The sequence below is a fragment of the Ambystoma mexicanum genome, chromosome 2p, assembly GCF_040938575.1.
Source record: "Ambystoma mexicanum isolate Mex_15411 chromosome 2p, UKY_AmexF1_1, whole genome shotgun sequence".
NCBI lineage: Eukaryota > Metazoa > Chordata > Amphibia > Caudata > Ambystomatidae > Ambystoma > Ambystoma mexicanum.
Window position 1 is genome coordinate 1,167,066,067 of NC_090923.1, and position 26,476 is coordinate 1,167,092,542.

Genomic DNA, 26,476 nt, shown 5'->3' on the forward strand with positions numbered 1-26,476 from the left:
CTTCGTTGATCGGGGTCTTGTCTGTGAAGCTTCCGGACACCTGAACCCAGCGAGCATCCAGGAACTCCTGAAGAGGTTGCATCCGTAACCTGCAGAGCTGGATCAGGTAGATGCAAGACAACATCATGCCGAGCAGCGACTTGATGGTCCCCACCGTGGCGGTCTTCAGTGACAACAGTCGCTGTACCTTCCCCAGAATTGTCGCTATCCTCTCCTCCGAGGGAGACTCTAGGCAGGAGACTGTATTGAGTGTGGTTCCTAGGAACAGCACATTCTGCGACAGTGTCAAGCAGGACTTTGGATAATTGATGGAGAACCCCAGATCCGTCAGCAGCTGGACGGTAGCCTCTGTGTGTCCGACGTCCAACTCTCGTGAACTGGTCAGTCATCGAGGTATGGGTACATGTGTATCCCTCGTAGACGCAGATGGACCGCCACTGGTGCCAGGCACTTTGTGAACACCCTGGGGGTCAGTTTCAGGCCGAAGGGGAGAGCCCTGAACTGGTAGTGCCGTCCCTGTACTACGAAGCATAGGAATTTTTTCGGTCCTTCCTGTGGATGGGGACGTGGAAATAGGTGTCCTCCAGGTCCAGTGACATCAAGAAGTCTCCTTCTTCCCATTGGCCGAGCACATGCTGCAACGTGACCACCCTGCATTTTTGGGACTTGAGGTACTTGTTGAGACGTTGCAGGTCTAGAACGGCTGGCCTGCCAGCTCCATGTTTTCTTTTTGACCAAAAAGTATCTGGAGTAGACTCCGGATCCACGGAGTCGTCTAGGAACCAGCTCTATTGCCCCTTTTCACAGCATGGCCCGTACCTCCTCTAAGAGCTGAGGGATGTGCTGCTCCTGACGGGCCACCGGAGGGATCTGCGGTCAGTTGTGCTGAAACTCCAGGGTATGTCCGTGGGCGAGAGCATCCAGCACCCATCTGTCGGCAGAGATCTTCTCCCACTCTGACAAATCCCGGCATCTGACCAGGGTGCATGGGTCTGGGCACGATGTCTTGGTCTGGTCAGTCCTGCATCTGCGCCGGCGTTCCGCCTTGAGGGAGACGACAGCGCTGACCACCTCCACTGTAGTGCTTGGAATGGCCCCTGTAGGCCTCCTGGGCCGTGGACCGGGAGGGCTGGCGATACGATGAGGAGAATCCTTTCGTCGATCTGTCCGACTTTCCTCTGGAGGTGCGAAAGGAAAGGCAGTGTTGTTGGAGTGCCCAGGGCACGAGCCTTCTCTGTATCCACCTTGATGGCTTGCAGGTACTTGTCAACGTCCTTCTCAAAGAGGTTACTTTCTTCTATGCACTTACTCTATCAGAATTGTCCCTGGACCTAATATGATGGCAACCTCGTCTGTTTCCTCCACCCTCCCATTACTGTTTTTTTCCTCCCCACCATGCCTCCAGCACTATCTGAAATGTCGTCAGGCCTAGTATGATAGTCGCTTGTTTTGTTCCTCCCCTCCCTTTCTACACCCCTCTCCCTCACCTTTTGTTTTTCTCCGGCTCTACCAGAAATGTCGTCAGGCCTAGTACGGTAGTCGCCTGTGTTTCCATTTCCTTCCCACTCCCCCCCTCCCTTCCTTATCTATGTCTTAGCTCTTGCACTATCTGAAATGTCGTCAGGCTTCACATCCTTACTGTTCATGGCCTGTAAGAATGTGGTTGTATTTTCCCTTGTTCCCTCCCTTGCCTTGAAGCGCTTTGAAACACATTGTGTATAGGCGCTATATAAATAAACGATCATATCATATCATATCTCCGTCGAAGGGCATGTCCAGCACCCTCGTCGGGACTTCCTGCCGGAAATTTGTGGCCTTCAGCCATCCTCAACGAATGAGGCAGACACCGTTCACCATCTGCCAGAAACCTATGTCACTGATGTCCAGCGCCACTGTGATGGCATGGTCCGAAGCCACCTCTCTCTCCTGGAAGATGGTGACGGCCTCAGTCGTCTTGTCGTCGGGTAGGAACTCCAGAATTGGGTCCAGCTTGTACCACAGCTCCCTGTCGTAGCTGGCCAGGAGTGCCATTGTGTTGGCAGCCTTGATGGTTGATGCAGCAGTGTAAATACCCTTCCTCCCCATGGCGTCCAATTTCTTCCCTTCACTGTCCGGAGGGACGGAGGATGAGTGGAGTCTGGTACCTGATACTTTTTCTCCAGCCTATCCCGTTTGGCCAGGACCGTGCAAGGATTCTTCAAAAGGGCCAGGCCTTCCTCGCACACGTCATCTGGGGGGAGGGCACCGCCATGATGGTCTTCCCTGACGGATCGGACCGGGCTCAGTGACAGTATCCTCTTCTCCGGCGTGCCAGCAGGTTTTGCCACTGCCCCAGCTGAGGCCTCCTGTCTCGATGCAGGGACAACGCTGGGCGCAGTAGGGACTACCTTCACAGGGTCAGCCACTTGGGCCTTCGAGAGAGCAGCCGCCATCAGCTCAATCGTCGATGAAGATTTCTCCTGTGCCGCTTGGGCAAGTCGGCTGCCTTTTCCTCAGTCCTGGGCTTCTCAGGTTTCTCTTTCGCAGCTTAGACGATTTCCTCTGTGAGGAGGAGTTTGATCGCTGGCTAGCGATGGAGGCAGCTGGTGACGTTGATCGCGCCATGCCAAACACGGGGCCCGCTTGGGCAGCAACCCTTATGGATCCGGACTGTGTGCTTGGCCTTGTCTTGGACCCCCAGAAAGCACTTAGAAGCCCACTCCTCGGACGGGCCGGTCCTGGGTGAGGCATGACCCTGCTTGGGGCAGTGTACTGTGACAATCCTTCGTTTTCTTGGAGAAGCTGAGACAGATCTCACACTCTCCATCTTTGTGGTTCGGATGAAGGCAGCAAAGGCATTGAAGGTGTTGTTCATCCACCAACACTTTCCGTATTACGCATTTGGTGCAGAGCTTGAAAACGGATCTTCCTTCCTTCTCCTCCGTCATGGACGGAGGTGCGGAGTAGGCCCGATGGCCTTCTGGAAACTTCAGAGAAACTTTGACGATCCTTGCCCTTGAGGGGCACCGATTTCACCATCAAACCGATCCCTGCTGTCAGCAGATGGAGAGAAGAGCATGCAGGCTCTTTTTTGACAAAAATAGACCTTTTCCGTCAAAAACGACAAAAACTGTAGAAGTAGCTCATGAAGCAAAACTCCTGGACTCCCAACACTTGAACGTGTAGTAAAATCGGAAGATGGCTGCCAGAGTAGGGGCTTAGGGAGAGGACTGTCATTTTTTCTTTTACCAAGGATTCCCGGCCTGACTACAGGGAATATTCATGAGCATGTGAATCCATGCCAGACCCCATGCTGAAGAACAGCAGTAAATGCCAAAACTATAGGCATTGCCAATCCTTGTTATACTTGGTACCTATATTAGAGTGGTTTATAAATGTTTTATCCTTGTGGTTGATGCATATTGAAATATTTATTGTGCACAATATTTAATGAATTTTATTTAGATGTGCTTTTTTGGCTTAACGCCGAATAAAATTTAAAAAAAATGTGTTCCCTACGTTAACTCGCAGTTACCAACGCAGGGGAAACGTTTTATCCTACCTGTATTTTCTTTTGCAAGATCAGCACACCCCACCTTATGTGGAGTGCTGAGGGGATCCAATGTACCCCTTTTCTCGACTCTCCAGTAACGTTTTATTTACTGTGGCAGGTCCTCTGTTTAGACTGGTGGCACTGTACCTTTTTGCACGACTATGTGGACTTTTGTTGCAGGCTGTCTTTGCAGCTGTGGTAGTGGACACAAGGATCACCATTCACCCAAAATGGTGGATATGTTTTACTAAGCCATAAACAACAACACTTGTCCTTTCTGATGTCTTCTTCTACCTTTCTGGGTGTGGGAGGACATTCTAGTTCCTTTGTATCCACAGGGCTTCCTAAGGAAAATCCTGCAAACAGTCTGAGGGACTAGAAGGACAAGAAGTGGAGGAGTTGACTTACTCCCCTGGTCTTTGTCCTGCAGTGTGCCTGACTTAAACCAGTTCGGACTGGGAGGCTGGCTCCATTAGACAGCCACCCCCCAACCCCCAAGTTTGAATTGTGCATGGGTATTGATTGATGGATTCAGCCAGTGTTCCTGGATACATTCCGAGGTCCTGGAGCTGAAACTCAGAGTCGAAGAATCCAAAGAAGCCGCCCGAAGAAGGGCACCACCAGCAAACTCAAGCGACCGCCAGAGCCTACTGAGTAACCGCTGCTGTCCCGGCCTCAACTTATAAGTGACAGGGAAGATCAGAACACAATGACTTCCTCCATTGGGCTGGTGGTCCTAACCAGTCCCAAGACAAACTGCGCTATCCCTGGAAGAGCTGTGACGTCCACACCTGCAACTCACCAATACCTGGGGACCTGTCCTGCATCTCTGTGCATCGTTGACGGGAGTTCGAATTCACCTGGTACTTTGTGCACATACTTCTAAGCCTGCAGTGACTCGAGTCAGCTCACCTAAATCCCCTCACCGGAGACGGGGGCCGAAAAATGAGAAGAGCCTACCGGCACAACATCCATCCTTTATCCAAGCCTGAAAAAAGACCAACAAGCCAGAACCGCCGCAATCCTTTGCTGGGAGTCTGCACGAGAGCTGTTGCCAGATCCACCGAATTCCCTTTTTTCTGTCGCCAAGACAGCAAAACCTGTGACCAGTTGTTATGGAGTTTTACAAACGTCCACCAACAGTACGACTTGTGAAGACTCACATTTGGGATACAGGGTGCCAACTGTTAGTATAGGCCTGAACAACACAATGTTTAATGCTAGCAATGGCTGAGCAGCCAGTTTATCTTAGGAGGGAGAAAGGGCTGAAGGTGGTAAAAGGAACCTAGAGTATACACATAGGCCAAAGAACCACTGACATACTAGCAGTTATATAAAAATAATTATTTATTTTGTATATACACACTAAAGTAAAGGTAAAAGGTAAGTACTAAAACACACAATAAGTAACTTTAGAAAAAAATAATGCATTATTCACAGTAAGTAAATCAGTTTGTAATACTTTTAGAATGGCAGTATGAATTCAAATGCAAGTAAAACATTTGAAATAACTTTTCAGATTATCTGCATCAGGCAAAATAAATGAAACAAAACCAACAGAAGGTAAGTAAACACTTTGCAATTATTTCACAGAGGCCTAGCACTTTAGAAGTCCATCCCTATCTAGTTAAGGGTGTCTCTACAGCTGTGCCCTACCCGTTTTGCCCTCCAATCCGACTCTGAAAGTGCCAGAGGAAATCTTCAGTAGCAAGTAACAATCTTTGTTGGAAAAAGGGTCAGGGACTTTGGGGGAAGTACCCCTGTAGGCACACAGGGGTTAGGTCTGGGCGAACATTTATGGGAAAACTCCCAAACACACGAATCAGCAGTACAGCAACACAGGAGAGGCAAATTCGACTCTACCTAAGTTCTATCAAGAGTTTCACAGTACCTTAGGAGTGAAGAAGCGGATGCAGCACAATGCCCCCACGATGCAGCAGCAGCAGATACGGTTACCAGATTCTTGGTCAGGCAGACCAAAGAAGGGTCACAGGAGTGGATCTCGCAGCAGTCGAGTGAAGAGGCTTCCAGCAAAGGATTCTTCTCAGTTCTGAGATTTTGGCAACTTTTGGGAAGCACCAGTGAAGAACGATTACTGCCCGGTCGATGCGTCTTGCTATCTCAGTCCAGCACTCTGGTGAGAGGGTCTCAAGGAGTGGAATCTTGCTTCTGGAGGTCTGGAAGGAGTCCAAAGTTTCGGGAGGATTCGATCTTCGAAAGGCGATGCACTGCACCGTGGGCAGAGGTCCCAGGGTCTTGGCGGTTTGCAGCCCATGAAGGTAACAGCTTGTTGTGGGATGGCTTGAAAGGCAGGCCACAACAAGACTGATTAGTCCCACCAGTCTAAAGGGGAGAGCCGTCCTCGTCCGAGTTCTCCAGATGCTTGGAAAAAGGGGTCAGACAGCAGCTGTTACTCAGAGGGCTTCTGCGGTCATCTGGAAGTGGCTGCAGACATCTCTGCTCTTCCTTTGGTTCTTCTGTTCCAGGGGTCAGCTGGTCATCAGTCTCCGTATCCATGCCTTTTATGCAGAACGCAGCCAATCAGCACCCATGCACCATTCAAACTCTGGGTGGTGGCTGTCCTGTTAGGACAGCCAGTCCCCCAGTTGGAACTGGTTCCAGGGAGGCACACCAGAAGACAAAGAACAGTAGGGATTCAGAGTCCTCCCCCATTTCCTGCCCTTGCAGACACACTGGATTCCCGCCGCAGACAAAAGTCAAACCAGGACCTCCCCCACCCAGCACAGCATTAGAAAGACCAAGAAGGGACAAACAAACAAGAAATGGTGAAAAAAATGAATACAGCTACCATTTTGGGTCAATGGTGATCCCTCAGTACACAGGAGCAGTGAGAAAGGGGATACTGTGTAGCCCCTCACCACTCCTGAAAAGTTGGGGTGTGCTGATCTCACAATATAAAAAGATAGACGGGATAAAAACAAAACCCTATATATATAAAAGAAAAAGGGAAGCCCAATGAGCTCCCAGCACCACTGCAGAGAGTGCTGTGTGCTGCAAAAGTAAAAAATAACATGTATAAAAGAAATTCAAAGTATCCCAAAAGATAGGGTAAACGAATGAGTGTGGAAAAAGGTTCTCAGTCACTCAAGGAGCTAGACCAAAAATCCAGTAGTCCACCAAAAAGTGCTCGGGGACTCACATGTGGAGATTATACATATTTTTAAAAAAATCTACCCTAACAGCAGGAGTGTTGTCGCCTCACCGCTGGAACCGTCCTGCAGTAACCGCTTCTTCACTTCAAGGTATTGTCCTGCTCGTAGTAAAGGTTATCTGGAGCCTGCTTTGTTGAACCTATGTTCCTGGGGACTGTAGGTAGTTTGTACCTTGCACCCCTTCAGGGCTCCCATAGAGTTACATTGGGGTGGACAACCAAATGCACTCTAATTCTGCCTTATGACCTTGGTTCTTGGGGCAACCCTTCAAGGAAACCTCTTGACTTTCTTGACCAGAAACCAAGAAGAGATCCTGTTGGACTCAGTCACTCTGAACCTTTTACACTGTCTTCCTACCTTTTCTGCCCTAACCATAGTCACTGGTGGCCCAGTGGCACCCCTGAACATTGTGAGTCTCCCCTAAAATAGGGTTGGACTTTTTAAGACCGGCTAGAACAAAGTTACTAAAAGTTACAAGAGTTTGGAAAAGTTTGCATATATGTTTAAGATGGTTTTACTATGTGATGTGTTACTATAAAAGATATTCTAGTGTGACTACAACTGTGATTTATTCCCCAAAGAATATTGCAAGTGTTCTATTGTTTTACTGTGTACTAGTACTTACTGGACTCGAAAGGTACAACAATGTGCCTTCGAGAATTTATAAAATAACTTTTTTATATAACTTTCAAGTGTATTGGTGTTTTCTTGGACGAAGTGTATGCTCTGAGTTCTTTGTACCTCACTGCAGACCTCCTCTCACCTTAAACTAAGTCTGGCTGCTCACCATTCTACCAAACCCTTGTGTGGTTCAGGCTAAACCTAAGTAGTGTATCCCTGTTCAACCCAGGTGGGCTTTTCCAGGTGCTGTCTCAGACAGTACTTTTGTAAAAAAAAAAAAAAACCTAACAGCACCATTGTAATCTCAAAGGAGCTAAGCCACTCGCAAAGCTAGCACAATACTTACATTAAGTTGTGAGGAATATTGCGCAATTGTGGTTAATTAGAGGATTGGGCATAATGTACCATGGCAAGCAGAAATATATATCTAAGCCTGCTCTTACCCAAGAGCTGAGTAATCTGGCCCGCCCACCTGCCGGCTAGCCTTTAGTAGGTCGAGGATGCCACCAGCACCGCTGCTTGTTGCCAGTTTCTGCGTCATCATGTCGTCGAGCTCTTCATCAGTAGTATAATCCTCCTGGGAGACAAAAACGAAAAGGTAAATCATCAAAAGAGAGAAGGTGGTCTAGGATCCGAGGCAACATCACAATGCCTTGTCCTTGACTTTAGTTCACTGTTTCAGGCATCAAACATACAGCAAGTTTTCACATAAGCAGAAGAAAAGCTGTCTCTCAGAAAAAGGAATTGAACTGCTTTAAGGAAATGGCTGTCTTTACCATTCATGCATTGTGATGAATCTAGTGAGATCCTCACTAAAACCCTGCTATTGGCCTTCTCTCATGTGACCAGGGAAAGGCAGCTGCTACCTGGAAGATCACATGGGAGGAAACTCATATCAGGGAGAATTGATGATCTCTTTAACTCATGATTCCCCTTATTCTCCCTGGAGCATTGATGGCATATTATAAAATAGAGAAAACCAATGTAACCACTATGCACTTAACCTCTCTAAACTCGGATAACATTGAGTTCAACAATCAAATAGAAATGAATAGACATAAAAGATTTAAACCCATTAGGTACTTCAAGATCCATAATGCCTGTGGTACTGGGACGAGTAAGAAGGACCACGTGTCAATAAGGATCAAAAATGCCACAAAAAGGGAATATGTGGTCTAGTTGTTTAAAGGCAAGGCACCTTAGCGGGACATTTTAACCTGAAAATGCACTAAAGTTGGCAGAAGGAAAGGATTAGCAGAAGCAGTCAGGAAAGGCACCAAAGCGGTTGGAGCTGTAACAACAGTGCTAACGCCAGCAGAAGTCGATGGGGGGAAAAGAAGGTATGCGGTTTTGCAGAGTATGCGCACCAGGAAGCGGAGTCGTCGTCAGCAGCAGGAAGAGAAGCCCAGCTGTCTGGGGGACGTGCTCCCGACCCAACACGAGTTCCCTGGAGGTGCTGGAAGATGCATAGACCCAGCAGGGCAGGCGGGGCACAAGAGCATGGCCGTGCAGGTGGTGGCAGGTACGCAAGAGCTGTCAATCAGGTTACCAATCTGCTGAGGGTCCAATGCAGCAGCAAGGAGCAACATGGAGACGCCAAACGAAGCTGGTGAGTTGGACTGCAAGAGAAGGTAATCCTGGGGCGCTCCGAGTGGAAAGTTTGCTAAAATGAGACCATTTTGAATGGATTGGGGTTAGAAGACTGACGGAAATGTTCCAGGGAGAAAAGACAGAAGATCATTTTTCCAAAAATAACCTTGTGTCTTTTCTCCCCTGAACATTTCTGACTTGGCACCCGCCCACACCCCCCTAGTTACCTTGCGGCGGCACACTTTGCTGTGTGCCACCGACTCGCTGTGTCCCTGGCTGCAACGCCTGTTCCCTTTCACTTGCGTGGTCGGGAACCGGGGCCGCAGGGTCCTTTCCATTTTTAAATTTTTTTACTTTTTGGGATCGGCAACCCCTGCTCACAATATAGTGAACAAGGGAGCGGAGAACACCCTCGCAGCCACCGCAGCCTTTAGCACCAAAAGGTGGATTTGGTCAAACTTTTTGGCCATTCGGAATTTTCGATAGGCCGAAATTTGGCTAAATCTCCCATTCAGGCTTTCTTGCTCGCTTTTTGGACGTTTCCATTTTGAATACTGAGCAAGTAGAATAAGAAGGCAAAAGGGTGCAGTTTTGTTGAACTGAAGACAGCCAAATATTCCTAGGTAGGGATATTCTCGTAAAAAAAGGAAATGATAGGCATTCATCTCACCCCTTTTTATTTTAATAAATGGCAAACATTGAAAAAACAATACTGTCTCGTATTTCTGACCCCTCACAGAATTCATTCCGCTGGCTAGATGCTTTGAAATGACTTGTATCACATGAGATTAAGAAGATTTTTCTCCACCTGCGTGTTCAGGGTATTGGAGGGGTCAGCCCGCAAATAGGTAACTGGGTGTTAGGGAAGATTTATTTTTTGTCCTGGGATCCTCTGTTGTAGTCGATGAATTATAAATGACTCACCGTAGTGACCAACGTACTCTTAGTCCATAGGCCCCTTTCCTCCATACTGTATGGGCGTCCCTTCCAAGGGACAGGAGACAAAACCTTTTTCACCAGAAAAAACTTTCACCTTTAAATCTAGAGGCGTGCAGGGGTGCGGCCCAGGGAGCAGGCGCTGCACTGACTTCGCCCTCCGGCACCACACCTCAGTCCCCATTAACACGTCAACAATAGATTTAACATTGCCTAATGACACCAGTATTATTAGGGTGGAGGTTGGTGGGACGTATGGAGGAAAGGGGACTATGGACTAAGAGTACGTTAGCCACTACGGTGAGTAACTTATAATTACTCTTACGCCTCGTCCCCTTTCCTCCATACTGTATGGGCGATTAAAATTGATTGTAGCCCCAGGGTGTAGAGGAGACCCTCCTTAAGCAAATAGGTTCCTGAGAATCGCCTGTCAGAAAGCCGCATCAGATCTAGAGCCGGCATCCAAACAGTAATGCTTGTAGAAAACCGAGGGAGAGGCCCAAGTGGCCGCTTCGCTTATGACTTGCCAAGGGACATGGCGCTGGAATGCGATGGCTGTTGCCTTGGCCCTGACTGCTTGGGCATGCATGCTGGCCGGGAGCGGCTTGTGCAGGCCCTTATACGCATCTTTGATGGCAGAGATCATACAGCGGGATATGAAAGGCTTAGAGGCCCGATAGCCTGGTCTTGTGCCCCCAAAAGTGACAAATAGGGTGTCCGATTTGCGGAAGCCCTTGGTCCTGACGAAGTAGAATTTCAGGGTACCCCTGACATCCAGGCAGTGCAGCACTCTCTGTGCTTCATCCTTGGGATCGGGAAAAAACGTAGGAAGGACTATTTCCTCGTTCAAGTGGAAAGCAGACTGAACCATGAGCAGAAATGCCGGGTGTGTCCGCAGGACTACATTGTCCTTGTGAAAGGAGGTATATGGCTCAGAGGCGACCAGCGCCTGGATTTGGCTGACTCTACGAGCCAAGGTAAGGCCGACTAGTAAGGCTGTCTTGATGGTAACCAGCTTGATGTCCACGGACGCCATTGGCTCGAACGGTTTATGTGCCAGGGCGCCCAAGAATATGTTAAGGTCCCACAACGGGTGCGGTCCTCTTGGCGTGCGGGTAGAGCCTTGTGACTGCCGTCAGATGTTTCTTGACGATAGGGTTGGAGGATGAGAAAACGCCCTCCTCCGAGTTCCTGTAAGCCCCAATGGCTGCGAGGTATGTGCGGCAGGTGTCCACCTGCACGCCTGAATGAGCGACGTGCGCCGAAAAGGAGAGCACGTCGTCCAAGGTGCACGCCAGGCGGTCAATTCCCTTGGAGTCTGCCCAGTGGCAGAATCTGGTCAATTTGCTTTTGTACTGGGCCCTGGTAACTTTGCTCCTGGCGCCCTGAATGATCTCCAGATTGGTCTGTGAGAGGCTAAGGTGGTGCAGCGTTACCTGCTCATGTACCACGCTCTGAGGGCTAGTTTCCCTGGCGCAGGGTGGATGACTCTGCCCCCCTGCTGAGCCAGAAGATGTGCTGGGCCTGTCGGGAGGTGAATTAGGGGCACTTCCGAGAGACTGAGCAGCCCCAATAACCATGGCGTGGCCGGCCACCATGGGGCTATTAGAATGATTAGGAGTTGGCGAGACTCCTTGATTTTGCAAATTACCCTGTGAATCAGGGGAGTGGGCGGAAAGGCGTAGGCTTTAATGCCGGTCCACTGGAGGTGAAATGCGTCGGCCAGAGAGCCGGGGCCCTGACCTTGCCAGGATGCGAACTGGGGGCACTTTTTGTTGTGCCAGGTGGCAAAGAGATCCACCTGGGGGTGACCCCACCTGTTGACAATCTCCTGAATAATGATGTCATTTAGCTGCCACTCGCAATTGTCCGCTCCCAGTCTGCTGCAGTGGTCGAAGTGTACGAAAAGAAGTAGTGGAGCTATGTACCCTGCTGGCCTGCCCCCGCTCCCCACAAACCCCATCGCCACGTCCCTTCCCACACACAATACACGCCCCAAACACTTGCACCTGCTGTTTAAGGGAAATTTCAGTGCAGTGCACTGAAAGTGCAAGTTTCAACTTCTTCCTTCACTTTTATTTTAAAACGAAACCATTCCGGAACGGTTTCTTTTTAAAATAAAAGTATGGGAGCTGTAAAAGGTAATTTAAAAAAGTACAGGAGCACCGCTCCCGCCCGCTCCTGCTCACTTCGACCACTGGTCTGCTGAGCCTGTCCGCTTCCAGGTTGTATTCCTCCGGGAGGTGGACTGCCGTGAGGTAAATGTCGTTTTCCAGGGGCCCACTCCCACATGCTGATCGCCAGCCTGCATAGAGGAGGGGGATCTGGTGCCTCCCTGCTTGTTGACATAGTACATGCTGGTCGAGTTGTCTGTCTGGATGAGGACAACCTTGTCCACGAGAAGTGGTAGGAATGCCCTGAGCGCCAGGCAGATGGCATTCAGCTCCAGCCAATTGATGTGGTATACCTGCTCCTGTCGAGTCCAGGTGCCGTGGACCGAGAGATCGTTCAGGTTGGCTCCCCAGCCCCCGAGCGAGGAATCCGTGGTGATGGTGGCCTGCGCAGAGGGTTGCCGGAAGGGCTTGCCCGTCCGCAGGTTGCAGTCTCTGGACCACCAAGTCAGGTCCGGGTGGAGAGATGGAGGAACGTTGATCCTCTCAGATTGAGAGCCCCGCTCCTGGTTCCATTAGACTGTGAAGTGCAGCTGAATCCTCCTCATCCTTAGTCTCGTGTGCGGAACGGCTAATAAGACCGCTGCCAGAAGACCCAGGAGATGTTGGTACCACCATGCCAAGGTCACTTCTCTGCTGAGGAAGTGGGTGGTGGCCTTCTTGATGGCAGAGATTTTGTCCTCCGACAGAAATACTTTCTCGGAGCACGTGTCCCAGATGAGGCCCAAGAATGTCAGCGTCTTCACCTGTGACTTCTTGAGATTGAGCGAGAAGCCCAGATCATGCAGTGTTTTCATAAGGGCATGGGAAGAGTGGTGAACCGCCTCTGGAGATGTAGCCCTGACGAGCCAGTCGTAGAGGTAAGGGTAGATGTGGAGGCCCTGCGCTCTGAGGAGGGCAGCCACCACATTCATGAGTCTGGTAAAGACCCTGTGGGCCGAGTTGAGGCCAAACAGAAGGATCGTGGATTTAAAATGTTAGCCCATGATCCTGAACCATAGGAAGGAACGATGGGGCTGCCAAATCGGGTCGTGTAGGTACGCGTCCTTCAGATCCAGGGAGCACATCCAGTCTCCCCTGTCCAATGTCTCTGCTATAAAAGCTGGCGTAACCATCTTGAATTTTTGCACGGGTAAGGAGAGGTTGAGGGTGGAAAAGTCCAGCACAACTCTCAGGCCCACCTGGTTCTTCTTCTGAATGGAGAAAATCCTGGAGTAAAAGCCAAAGCCTTGCTGGGAGGCTGGGACTTCCTCCACTGCCTGGCTCTCTACGAGCGACTGGATCTCCGCCAAAAGAGTTGCTGTCCCAACCTGTGTGAGAGGACGGGAGGAGGGAGGAGAGGACGGGAGGAGGGAGGAGAGGTTGGGATGCGAAGGCGGTACCCAGCGGATACTACGGAGAGGATCCAGGAGTCCGTGCAATTCTGGCACAGAGATGTGCATGGAGAGCAGGCCTGCCCCCTCACCGGAAACACGTGGACCCGAAGGGCTGAGTCATGCCTTCTTTCCCTCAGAGGCTGTCGCCGAGGGGGACTGGAAAAAGTCCTTACTCCCCCTGCCCCCTTTTTGTTGCTTGTGCCGTTTCTGAGATGGCAAGCGGTCGAGCTGCCTGGATCTGCGTTCCTGGAAGCCACGGAACCCTCCGTAGGTACAACCTCTTTCTGAGCGACTTGGGCGTGGTCTTTGTAAGGATGGACAAGGATTTAGCTGTTTGTGATCTGTTTTTCTTTTTGTCCATCTCTTTGTCCATAAAGGAGTGGAAGAGCCCCCGCCCCCTCGAACGGAAGATCTATTATGCGTTCCTGGACATTTTGTTGACAGGAGCCAGGCTGTCCTCATGTCCACGGCAAAACAGATGGCACGGTTAGAGGTGTCAATATGGGCCATTGTGGATTCCATGAGGTCATGCGTGACCAGCTTGGCCTCAGCTAGCCCCACCTTAAAGCGTGATTGGCTCTGGGTGGGGAGTTCCGGGAGAAAGGACGCAATTTCCCGTCATAATCTTTGGTTGGCGGCTGCCAGCATGGCATCAGCTTTGGCCTGAAGTAGATTTAAAGTGGCGCTGGAATAGAGTTTCTTGCCATACGCCTCCAAGATCTTCTCCTTGCCTAACAGCGCCGCCGAAGAAGAGGCTGAGGACTGGGGTTTGGAGTATAGTGATGCTGCAGCGATCACCGAGGAGTGTGGCTGAGGATGGACCGAGAGCAAGAGTGTATCCCCCTCCACCTGCCTGTAACTTGGCATCCAGGCGTCGATCGACCGCTGGGCCGAGTGGGGTTTGAGCTAGCCTTTCTTGGCCAGGGAGATTACATCGGTCTGCATAGAAATCCCTGATTTGGCAGAGGGGCGTCGTGTGAGGGCTTCAGCCAGAACCCCCTCTGCCGGCTGCTCGACCTCAGGTTGGGGTAGGCCCAGGTACTCCGCCAGCTCAGCAAGACGCTTGTGGAAGGCCATGGCTGAAGATGGCATGTCCGGATCCTCCTCCTCGTCCGTATCCTGTGTATCTGGAGGATCTTGTGGAGGTGGAGGAGGAGGAGTAGATGGCGCCGGGGTCTGGGGTACAGGGACCTGGAGGCAAAGGAGGCGGCTGCTCTGGGGGCCCGATGGAGGAGTCTGTGGTGCCTCTAGCATGGCGGGAATGACTTCCCTGATGGCGTCTCTGAGTATAACGCCCATCCGCAGTGACTTCATGAGGCCGAGGAACCTCTCAAAGAAAACCTCCTCACTGACAGAAGCGGTGGTAGGGGGTGCCGACGGGGCCGCTGCATACCTTTTCCATATGGACGCAAAGGAAAACTGCCCTGTGCGTAAGAGGGGTAGGCTGTAGGCCATGTACCTGGTTGAAGCCAGTCCCACCTTGACACTCGTTCTTCGCCGAATTCCTGGAATGGTGTTGGACGGGTGCCTCTTTCTGGCGTGGTGGCCATTTTGTCAGGCTGCCTGCCACGTGCATGCGACGTGTTGCTCGGCCCGCTGGGCATGGCCTCCTCCAGAACTCGTGTGTGGATCACAAGGCCTACCCTGCTCCTCGGGCCTAGGTCCGGTAGGTGTGACTCCCTCGACCCGGGGGTCGGTAGAGCTGCATTTAGGCGCCCCCTCGGGCGTATTGCCGGTAATGGGGCATAGCCCCTAGGCCATGGTGCTGGTACAAGGGCAGAGCCCCTCGGGTGAAGACCCGGTAAAAGAACCTTCCGGTCCCTCAACACTGTCACTGGGAGGATCCGAGGATTCCTCTGCCCGGAGGACGGTAGCTGCAGCAGCCTCAGCGTGAGCGTTGGTAGAAGGACTTGACCGGTCCCTCCCGCGCGGGCGAGTCCCTGGGAAGGAGTCTCCCTTGCGGGGTGCGATGGAGAATATCGGCCCTACCCTGGGCCTGGTTCGATGCTTCACAAAGGTCTTGAGATCCTCTGGAGGCGACATCTGGAAGAGCTCCCTCCACCTGGCTAGTCTGTTCTTCAGCGCTTTTGAGGACAGCGAGTCACACGCTGAACAATATTGCCAACCGTGGTCTGGGCCAAGGCAACGTAGGCAGAGCGCGTGGGGGCCTGAAGTTGGAAAGAGCCCGTTGCAGGATGGACACCTGCTGAACCCTGTAGAAGCCAATATGCGCCGGGGAGGAGCGTGACGCCTGAGTACCTGTGTAGAGGAGGTCCCGAATAAAGCCTGCACTCCAGTCGCCCATTTTGAAGTACCAGGAACATTCACACCGAGATATGGGACTATGATGAGCAAATAAACCAGCATAGAACCGCAGTAGGGCTTTGCCCAGTACCTATCAGAAGAACAAGGCCTATTGAAGTCCCAGTACCCAGAAAACCATGGACAGTAAGGTATCCATTAAGAAAACCCTACCAGCATATGAGACGAAATGAAGATTACTTAAGTACCATCCCGGAAGAAACCAAAAAAGCCTTAATGGAAGACGAATGGTGACGTCACGAGGGCCCAGACAGACTCACAGATGGAAGAAATGACAACCAAAAATTACACACAGACAAAACGCCATGAATAAAGATATTGTGAATCTAAAAAGGAGAGAACGATGTTGAAATACAAAGAAGACTAAGCTGTGAGCAGGATGGAGATATTCAACCGGCTAACACCTGTATGCTTGGAACCGGAAGAAAGCTAAGAAAACAGTGCGGATTGCTATGCTAAGTAGAAGAATAGCGCGGCAAGTGCCATTAAACATAATCTACCTCAAAACGAAGCACAGTGTTTTAAGTGCGATTCCACTTTGCACGAAAAGCAGAATCAACTCAGGTTACTAGAGGCCAAACAAGACAAGATTCATATTCTAAGCAAAACGAGAAGAGACGGCTGAATCGAAACTCAGCAGATGCAATTCGTGCCAGGAGAGCCAAGGTCATACCAATAGAAGGAACGAACAGTAGCTACATATAATTGAAACTTAAGAACAGAATATCCTGTCTTTGAAGGGTCGAGATAAGGAGGCGTAGGCAGGTGGCAAGCTGAATAAGAATTAAATGCACAAATTGAGAGAAACTAGACAAATTCACGGTGTGGTTAGCACGTGACCAGCCGAGCGAGAAGGAGCACGGGTTCACACCTACTCTTGGCATCCACCAAGGCAGAGATATCAGAACCTTTTCAGACAGAAGATGCAGTTTCAAGGCCAACCACAGTAAAATAATTGACACATAGTTGCTGAAGCGATGATTGATTGTAACCTTAATTGGAGGAAGGCCGGGTAACTAGGGGGCACCCTGCACCTGGCTGACCATTCTGCATGCTGCTAAGCAAAGTGGAAATGTATGCATGGGGTTGGTGCCAACCCAATCATAATGGACCAAATAATCTAGGGTCCTATAGTTAGTAGAACCAAAGGGACGTCGTATTTTTAGTGACGTCTACAGTAGTCATATTAGAAGGAAGGACTTAGACGCCCACCTGACAGTGTTTACCCAATCCCCTCACTCCGTTACCATATACAGATATAGTACCTATATTAAAGTTACCTTTTCCTAACCAATAGAATTGCATGTCAACTTTTGAGTGTTACACGTCAATTATGACGCGTTTTGAGTATAAATGTCACTGCTTGTATGAAGTTCATTGGAGTTGAAGCAAGACAGACTATCGTATGACTGCTGATTTCCATGACTCCCCGTTTTTTTGTACTTGTCATTAAACGGACTCACTTTGCCAAACCATTGAGTTGTCCTTATTGATTGGTGTTGGAGTAATAAATCTGCACTCCCATCCATCTCAAAGGTGCAGATATCTCGTCTTAAAGTACTTCGGTGCAAACCTCGGCTCTATGGGGCGGCCGGGGGTCTCCGGAGTACACTTGGTAGCAGCGATTTGATGGTTATCGATGATGGATTAGAATAAGACACCTACTGACCGTCGACATAAAGTAACTCTAGGTCTTTGGCAATATCACAAGTCCTTTGCCATTTCGGCTAAGTAGACCGTGGTAGTATAAGAAAGACTGCAGACGGCCTGAAGGGACCCGTGTTCCCGACGCAATCTCTTCCCATTCCTACAGGCAGCTGAGCGGGTGAAAAGCCGAAGAAGGTGGTAACTAAGGCAGTGATCCCGAGTATCCATAGAGGAACTATGCAAACGTTGAGTGAAAAAGACTAAATGTTCTGGCAAAAGTGCATGCTTTAGAACAAGTAAAGGGAAAAGGTAAAATAACTAAGACACACACACACACACACACACACACACGTAAATAAAGGTTACAAGGGAGGACACCCGAGAAGTGAAAGGTTACCGGGGAAGACACCTGAGAAGTGAGAGGATACGCCTTATTCCTAAGCTTTTTATACAAGCGGCTAGAGGAAACATGTACCCAGAGTCCCAGCTAAAGGGGGAACGATTAGACTACCACGACGGTTAAAGACGTTGTGAAAGGGGTACGTTTAGACTCCATGAAGGGGTAATGATTAGAGGCAGAGATAACTGTGACCAGCTGGTGTTCCGTCTAGTCTGTCAAGCGTCTGTCTTACATGTTGTTTGTTGTGACGTCATATATCGAAAATTTTCTTTGAGAAAACTGATTTTAATTTTATGCGATTTACCAGCTGAGATAAAATCGCATACGAATGGATGTTTGAGTAAATTAGAAGGTATAACATTTTGTGAAAAATTTGGATTGGAGCTTGCAGTGTTTGGTGCTCGCTCATATTGTTGGAACTGTTTAAGCCACACGAAAGTATTGACCAGTGTTATATAAGAGGAAAGGGAACAGATTTAAGTATGGAGGACATAATTCCATTGACACACTTATGCAAACAGTTGCCAAAACACGCACACAAACTGAAGAAATACAGTACAGAATGGGGTAAGGGAACCGCCCACAAAATGTTTATGCCATGGCCACAAGGTGGGTTCCTATCAAAAGCCGTCTTGTAACACATGACGACATATTTGTGTGCCACATACATGGGCAAGAAGCTAGATAAATGCCTCGCTGTTCTGGAGCTTTGGAAAATGTATGAACAGGGAAAAGAAGAGGAGCCGCCAACAGATTGGATACTTAATGTATACACAGCGGGGGGTGACACGCCTACCGTGCCACCTACCTCATGTGAAACAAAAGTTGAAGTAAGTAGGGACGAGGGATTATACCAGCTGAGAGAGCTTAAAGCAGCCACGGGGTACAGCAACCCCGCATATGAGTCACCTACACATAGTAGTGACGAAAATCAAGGGAAAGATAAGGATAAGAATATTACCTCCACAGTTCCACGGGACAAGGGGAGACACGATGACGAAAGAAGATATCAGGCACAGACAAGTGCATCGCTTGACAAGGAGAGAGAAGTAAAGAGATGGAAGGGAAACGAAGACAGAACTGATGATATAGCATTCACAAAAAACGAATGTATGGGAGGACACATTTTATTATAACTTGATGGCAAAGGCATTGATGACGCGAAACAAATGGAAAGGATAAAGGATGTACAGGGAAAGGGAAAAGAGAAGGAATTAAGAGACGAAAGAATAAGAAAGAAAGACGGACAAAGGCGAGAACAGCTATATCGCAAAGAGCAAGAGAGACAGCTTGATCGCAAACCAAGAGCAGCCAATAATCAAGACAGACAGGAACAGCAAAGGTTAGAGGAAGAGCAAAGGATACGTGAGAAAAGAATAAAGAGACGAAGCGATGAGGAAATGCAAAGGGCAGATGAACGTAGAAATGAAAAGAAAAAGGAAGAAGAAAGAGTAAGAGAAGAGGCGAGGAAGTGCATAGAATTTGATGACGACATAGAAAGTAAGCGGAGACAGAGAGCACGCAATCTTGAATCTGGAGAGAGAGGTTAGAAAACCTGCTCCAGTAGTAGATTGCAAAGATATAGAAGAATTCTTTCCTGCGTACGATTCAGTACCAGGCACGTCTAGGGCAAATATGGAAGATGACTTCGACACCAGAAGCATCAGAGAAATGATCGATAGAATATATGATGAAATAGGGTTAGAACAAACGCCCCAAGGAGAGGGGGAAGACGGGCGCCTGTAGAGCACTCAGCTGTACGACACTGAGGATGTCTCCCGAAATAGTGGGAATAGAGACCTATCCCTGGATAGACTAGAAATAAATAGGATTAAGGAGGACACAAGAAGTGGCACTAGTTGGGGACAGACAATGTCCGACTCGGAAAGGGAGGAGCGCGAGGAAAATGAGGAAGAGAGACGGAGCGAAAGACGACTCCCCAGGGAAAAAGGAATAAGATGGTCAGACACTCGAGAGTCTGCACTGAGGGCATCTGAGTCAGCCACTCAGTCTGACCGAAATGAAGAAGTATCTCATGGTCAGAGGCGAGCGTCTTCACCGCCCTATGTAGACAGGCTCAGGACATTGCCAGGAAGACGGCGATGCGGGAATATTACCCCTGCAATAGACAGGAGAACAATGAGATAAGGGGGAGAGAGAGGGCTATGCATCCCAATTTTTGTTGCTCGAGAAAGGGGGAGTGAGACCGCAATATATTCCATGGCCACACATGGATCGAGAACATTTGAAAAACAAGCTTCCAATGCTGATATCGGGAGCCGGAAAGTGGATACATGAGTTAGAAAAAATGACAGGAGGAAACACGTTAGCTATAGGGGAAATTAAGGGTCTCCTATTCGCCATACTTGGTGAGAGAGCAGACGATGTGTGGGCACGAGCAGGCTACCCTGGTGCAACCACAATACCTCGCATGACAGAGCTCCATTTAACAATTGTAGAGCCGCGGTATGGAAAGCGCTACGAGTGCTATACCCAGATACTTCTGAGATGGGAGCTATAATGACACAGAAAATGAAAGTCTGAGGATCCATTCATTTATATACAGAATTCCCAAGACGCTTGGGTGCTCGAGACTTGTGAATCTTGGACGAAATCTATACCTGTGTTTTACCATATATTGTGCCAAAGCCTGCCAGAGCCGGTGAAGAAACAACTCAAGAAATTGGTGGGAATTGAGGCCAAGCCTTGGGCTGAAATACAGTTGACCATCACACATTATTGCAGACTGCTGCAAGAAAAGAATCGCAAAAAAGAAGCTGCACGTAAAGGCGAGGAAGCGAAATTAGTGCAAAAGAAATGATCAAAATATGCTCTTGAAGGAGCCATGATAACAAGCGCAGCTGAATCGAGCATGCAGCAGGTGACTAATCCACCGCAGAATAATCAGAACAGTACTGGGTTTTATCCCAGACGAAGAGGATGGCAGAGTAATCGTGGAGGTTTCCAGAGTAATCAAGGAGGTTTTCAAAACATGCAAAATGGTCATCAAGATATGTCAAACGGGCAAATGATCCGACCACCGCTAGTATGTTGGTTGTGTGGAATGACAGGGCACTTAGCTCGCACATGCAGAAACCAAGGCATGATGCAGAACGGCCAAGGGACAGGAGCAGGCATGGCGAATCCACCTGCAATTTTACAACAGGGTGTTGCGCAGAATCACACAGTGTAACAAGCGCCAGGAGTGCAACAAGGCATGCAACCCCAGAGCATGGGAAATTTTACACAAGGATAATCCCAACAGGCACCATTGCAGTTATCCCAGATGATGAGCACAGTGCAGACCCCGAACCTTGGAATGGGAGATAACAATGGGAATGGGGGAAATCCATCAGCGCACAGTGGGCCAAGATTGCATATGGACTAGGACAGCTCACTGGGAACCCCGATGTGTTCGATCCTATCAGTGACACCAGACCATCATAGGGAACCTAGGGTGGATGTTGTTATAGGGGATTAAGAATATTCCTTCCTAGTTCACACGGGTGCAACACGCTCATGCATACGTGAAGGCAAGTTTTCCTTGCCCGGCGAGGCCATATATACTCAGAGTTTTACAGGAGCTACCAGTCGTGTTCCCTTCACAAATTAACTTCCAGTCTCCATAGGAGAATGTAAAATGAACGTGCCTTTACTACATTCAAATCAGACCCCAGTAAACATTTTGTGTCAAGATTTAATGACAAAGTTAAACATGACAATCTCGTTTACGGAGGAGGGCATAATATGTTCAACTCCAGGAATGCACTATTCAAATGTATGCGAAATGATCAGAGCATACGCAGGACACACAGCCATGAGGGCTATACCATTAGAGCCAGAAATATTCGCATATGGTATGCTTGTGCTTATGGCAGGATTGCCGGGCCTTGCAGACAGAATCATGAGAACCCCTGATGAGTTCTTATTTAGACTAAGAATACCGATGCACGAGGAGGGGGGGACAAGTATTTCCCTTGATGATACACACAGCTGCAGTGCGAGGGAGAGTGCCCTTGATTGATGGTTATGACGACGAGGGCTGACAATGGTGCGCAGTAATTGCCATTAAAGAAGGGTATCGATTGACTGACGTCACCGATGACGATCTGTTTGAAGAACAAACAGATATGGGGGAGAGAATCTTGGAAGCGAGTCTCACCTTTTGGGTAAAAATGATTAAAAGAGAAGTACCTCAGAGAATGATGTTAGCACAAAACTGTCCTGAATATTTTGACGACGACATGACCCAAGTGCCTGTCTCAATATGGACTACAGGACCCTATGACGCAGGCATCTTGAAGGGGGTTGGAGAAGTGAAGATTAAACTGAAACCAGGAGCAATCCTCCCAAGAGCACGGCAATATCCCATGTCCAGAGAGGCAGATGAAGGGATTTTTAAGACAATTCAGTCTACAATTCTATGTAACATACCCATTGAGGCAAAATATTTTACGGTGATTGACTTGGAAAATGCATTTGTCTCAATCCTGTTGCACCGTGACTCACAGGATCTGACGTCATTCACGTTCAGACAAATGAGCCTGAAAAGCACGAGGCTGCCACAGGGGTACTGCGAGTCTCGTTGTATTTTCAACCGAGTCCTGCAAGCAATATTGCATTAGAAAGTATCGTCCTGCAATACGTGGATGACATCTTAATTTGCAGCACCACAGAGGAGCAACGCAGGCACAATTCTATTCAGCTATTGACTATACTGGCTGAGAAAGGATATAAAGTTGACAAGGAAAAGTACAACAAGAAGGGCTGTATATAGGCCAGCTGATCTCACATGAGGTACACATGCAACTATGTCAGGGCATGGGTCTTCGACTACAGCTCTTACACTAAACCTCTACTTCAGGCCCTAAAGAAGGCCCAAGTGATGAAAGAAAAGATTGAACGGTCTGAGACCATGGAAAAAGGATTTGCTGAACTCAAAAAAGCCATCTACACAGCACCAGTTCTAGGGATTCCTAATTTGCTGAGGAATTTTCCCTGTTTTCGTACACAAATGGCAACGTTATGACAGCAGTACTCACGCAGAGAACCACGTTGGGGTACAAGCCCCTGGCATTCTACAGTGGGAATTTGGACCCAGTAATGAGGTCATTTTCCTTGCGAACAAAGTTTAGCTGCCGCAGCGTTCGCCATAGAGAAGGCTACAACCATTGTGATGGTATGCTTAATGACGTTGTACATCGAGCACTCACTATTTGCCATTCTAGAGAAACCAAAGGGCAAACTGACATCTCAAAGAGCTTCTGCTTATGAAGTGATCATATCAAACCCATTGATTAAAATAGTCAGATGTAAGATAGTGAACCCAGCTATGTTTATAGCAGAGCCAGTCACTGAAGGAGAGCCAGCACATGACTGTGCAAATTATGAAGAATTCTACAATGAAATTACCAGGGTGAAAGAAAATGCCTTGGCAGAAGGAGGGATCGTCTTCATTGACGGGTCTTCAAGAATCGATCAAAGTGACGGACAAAGATATACTGGCGTTGCTGTGATGAAACACACAGCAAATGGAGAATTTCGAGTGCTTCTTAGTGCACAAATACCATCTCATTATTCAGCACAGGCTGCAGAATTATTGGCGTCGATACTCGCCATTGAGAATCACGCAGACCAGGAAATAACAGTGTACAGTGACTATGCCTATATGACATCAACAGTTCACGCAGGCTTAATGCGCTGGAAAAGGAGGGGCTACCTCCGAGCGGACGGCACGCCAGTGCAGCACGCAGCCTTATTGGGCAGGCTCATTAAGGCACTACAGCTCCCAGTGGGCATAGCGGTCGTGAAATGCCCCGCCCACACGAAAGGGACAGATTTTATCCCAAGTGGAAATCAAGCAGCAGACACGGAGGTCAAGCATATGGCATCCAAAAGTGAGACGATCATGGCGGTGGAAGTTACCCATGTAAACGAGCGAATGATGGTTACTGAAAGTTACAGTAATTTGGGCCAAACACAGCTAATGGAACTCCAAGGGGAGGCACCACAGGAAGAAAAGAATATTTGCAAACGTTGAGGGTGTTCTTTAAACCCCTCTGACAGCTTGTGGCGACAAGACAGCACTGGTAAGCTAGTGATGCCTGTAGCCCTATTAAAGATAGCGCTGGAGCAGTTACATGACCCGGCGCACATGACAAAGAAGGATCTAGCAGCAACACTTGCTGAAGACTGGTTCATACTGAATTTAGCCGAGTACGTTGCATTCTTTATAGTGAACTGTATAATCTGCCAGCAATTCACAGCTGTGCACACATTAAAAGTAATGAGGAGTCATCCCAAGGCCAAATGGGCCTTTTCAGCACTTGCATGTCGATTACGTCGACATGATTCAAGTATGTAACGGGTACAGATACTAAATTGTTGTGGTGTGTCCATTCTGTAGATGGATTGAGGCAGGTCCATGTACACACCCAGACTCTACCTGTGCGGCCACATTTTTTGTGAGGGAAGTGTTCCCCAGAGCGAAGTCATGAGATCAGATAATGGCCCTCACTTTGTTAATATAATATTTGAACAGATTAGCTTGCTGCTTGGTATAAAGCACAAGTTCTCGTCGGTGAATCATCCACAAGGTAATGGGATCTGTGAGAAGCTCAACAGCTTGTTATGTGATGCCCAGTCAACAGGAGAAATTTGACGGTCTGAAATGCAAAACTATCTGAACTGCATGACATCTTGCCTTACTGTAATTTCAAACCAGCTGCAGCGACGACGAAAAGGGTGCAGTGCAGCACAGAACACAGGAGGAGATACTACAACAGACCAAGTTCAAGGTTTACGTGTTCCATCCGTCTTCCCTGGAGACACCGTCCTTGTGAGGAATCACACAAGGAAAAAGTGGGACGAGCCAAGATTCAACGGTCCTTTCACAGTGGAGGACTGCACTCCATCTGAAGTGAAACTACAAGGCAGGAGAGAATGGATTTTGATTGGCGATATCAAACCTGACATCGGAGAGGGCCCCCTGCCTGCACCCCAATGAGAAGAATCAACGAGCGACGGGGAAGAACCACAGCACATGCAGACGAGATCCATGACGAGGAAGGACGACGCATGACCAGCCAGACAAAGACAAAGAACTTTTTGCAAGTTGTGGCTTAAATTGGACACGTCCTCTAAGCAAAAAAGGGGATAAGGTCATAAAAAACTGACACTCTGTGCATCCAAGTTGCAGGGTGAAGAAGAAAAATTGCACATATAAGCCACAACACAGTCTGTTGACTGCTGAACTTTGGACTGAGGCCCACTTAAGCCTTGATGAGAAAAGAATATGCCAAATTTTGACCGAGGACACTTGCATTGGAAGCAAATACAGTATCCCGACTCAATGCATATTGAGAACCTATTTGGAATCACTTATGGTATCCCACAGTAGCGACATCGCCAAGGATGTGGACACCTATTTTGATCTAGTGTTAAGATCATACACGTCATTGGTAGGGAGGCTCACCAATGTCACTGACTTTCTTCAAGATCCTGAAAACGAAAAGGCAATAAGACAACTGCTCACTGTCATTGCCGAACAATTTCTCCTACTTCCTGGGTACAGTGAGAAAGAACCAAATGTCTCAAACACAGACGGAAATAAATGAGCTTATCAACACCTTGTTCTTTAGTATAATCGAAGATTGTCCAACTCTTATCAGAAGAACAACAGATACACTCACGTTTATTCGAGACCCAGCAAATACAGAACATTTAAGCCATCTTTTAAATAAAATAGTGATCCTAGTCGCACTCCACGCGACTGGACAGTGCAGACATTGTTTATATTAAAAAATATGGTTTATATAAAAAAAATACACTAGTTAATGCATGACTGGTCCACTGGCCAAAACTCCCTGATCACTTACCCTCTGATGTTTATCCACTAGATACCTCTCCATATGAGACTACAAGATTAGGTCAATCTCTTGACACGTTGAACACGGGCTAATTATTTATTTATTGAGCTGTCAAGGATAGTTAGATGGATGACTTCGGTCACACTTAGACACAATAATTAAATACAAGGTATGGAGGGGCTTATTTGAGTGCCCAGAACTCCCAAAAGTAGTCAATTTACACTACTTTCTGCTTTCACTTTAGGAACCTTTTCTCTGAGTGGACCTGCTTGAGGTAGAAATTACGACACACAAGTGTGTATGTGCGCAGTCACATCTGTATAGTAGGGTGTGCCAAAAAGACTGGAAATAGAGATCCCACCAGCATAAATACGAGGTGGGTCATTTGTAATTGTCTAGCTTTGAACTGTTGAAACAGCTTTTGAATAGAGCATTAATAGCTGGCCCTTCTCTACATTTTGCCTTAGGGATTGAAGGTGTGTATGAACCTATATTTCGGAACCAGTAATATCACCTGCCCTGAAGATGGACTGTTGTATAGTCAGAAACGCGTTGGCAACACAGTAAAAAATTGGTGCCATTTGGGATTGGTGACTTTCGACCAAAGAACTTTTTTTCTTTATGACCAAAAGAGGACAATATGAACATATGCCAAGTGGGGAAAAGAAACTCTATACATTTGTGCCTATAAAAAGCATCCTGTTGGGAACAGGGCTTTATACTATTGCTTAGCCAAAGAAAGGCAATCTGTTTTGTGATTTATGTTATGCTTTAAGTAAGAATTGTCCTTTCAACTTCATTATTGAATTTTTTGTCATGTAAATCCAGAGATGTAAATTT

At 48.2% G+C, this 26,476-nt stretch overlaps 1 protein-coding gene across 2 annotated transcripts in view; it reads right to left on the reverse strand.

Annotated features, from left to right (window-relative positions):
- Positions 1-26,476, reverse strand: part of PHF8 (PHD finger protein 8) — an 852,864-nt gene that overhangs the window by 116,732 nt on the left and 709,656 nt on the right. For both annotated transcript variants that reach the window (XM_069645307.1, XM_069645306.1), the window contains exon 16: positions 7,770-7,903. In XM_069645307.1, the coding sequence (XP_069501408.1) occupies positions 7,770-7,903 (134 nt within the window). The remainder of the gene's footprint in view (positions 1-7,769; positions 7,904-26,476) is intronic.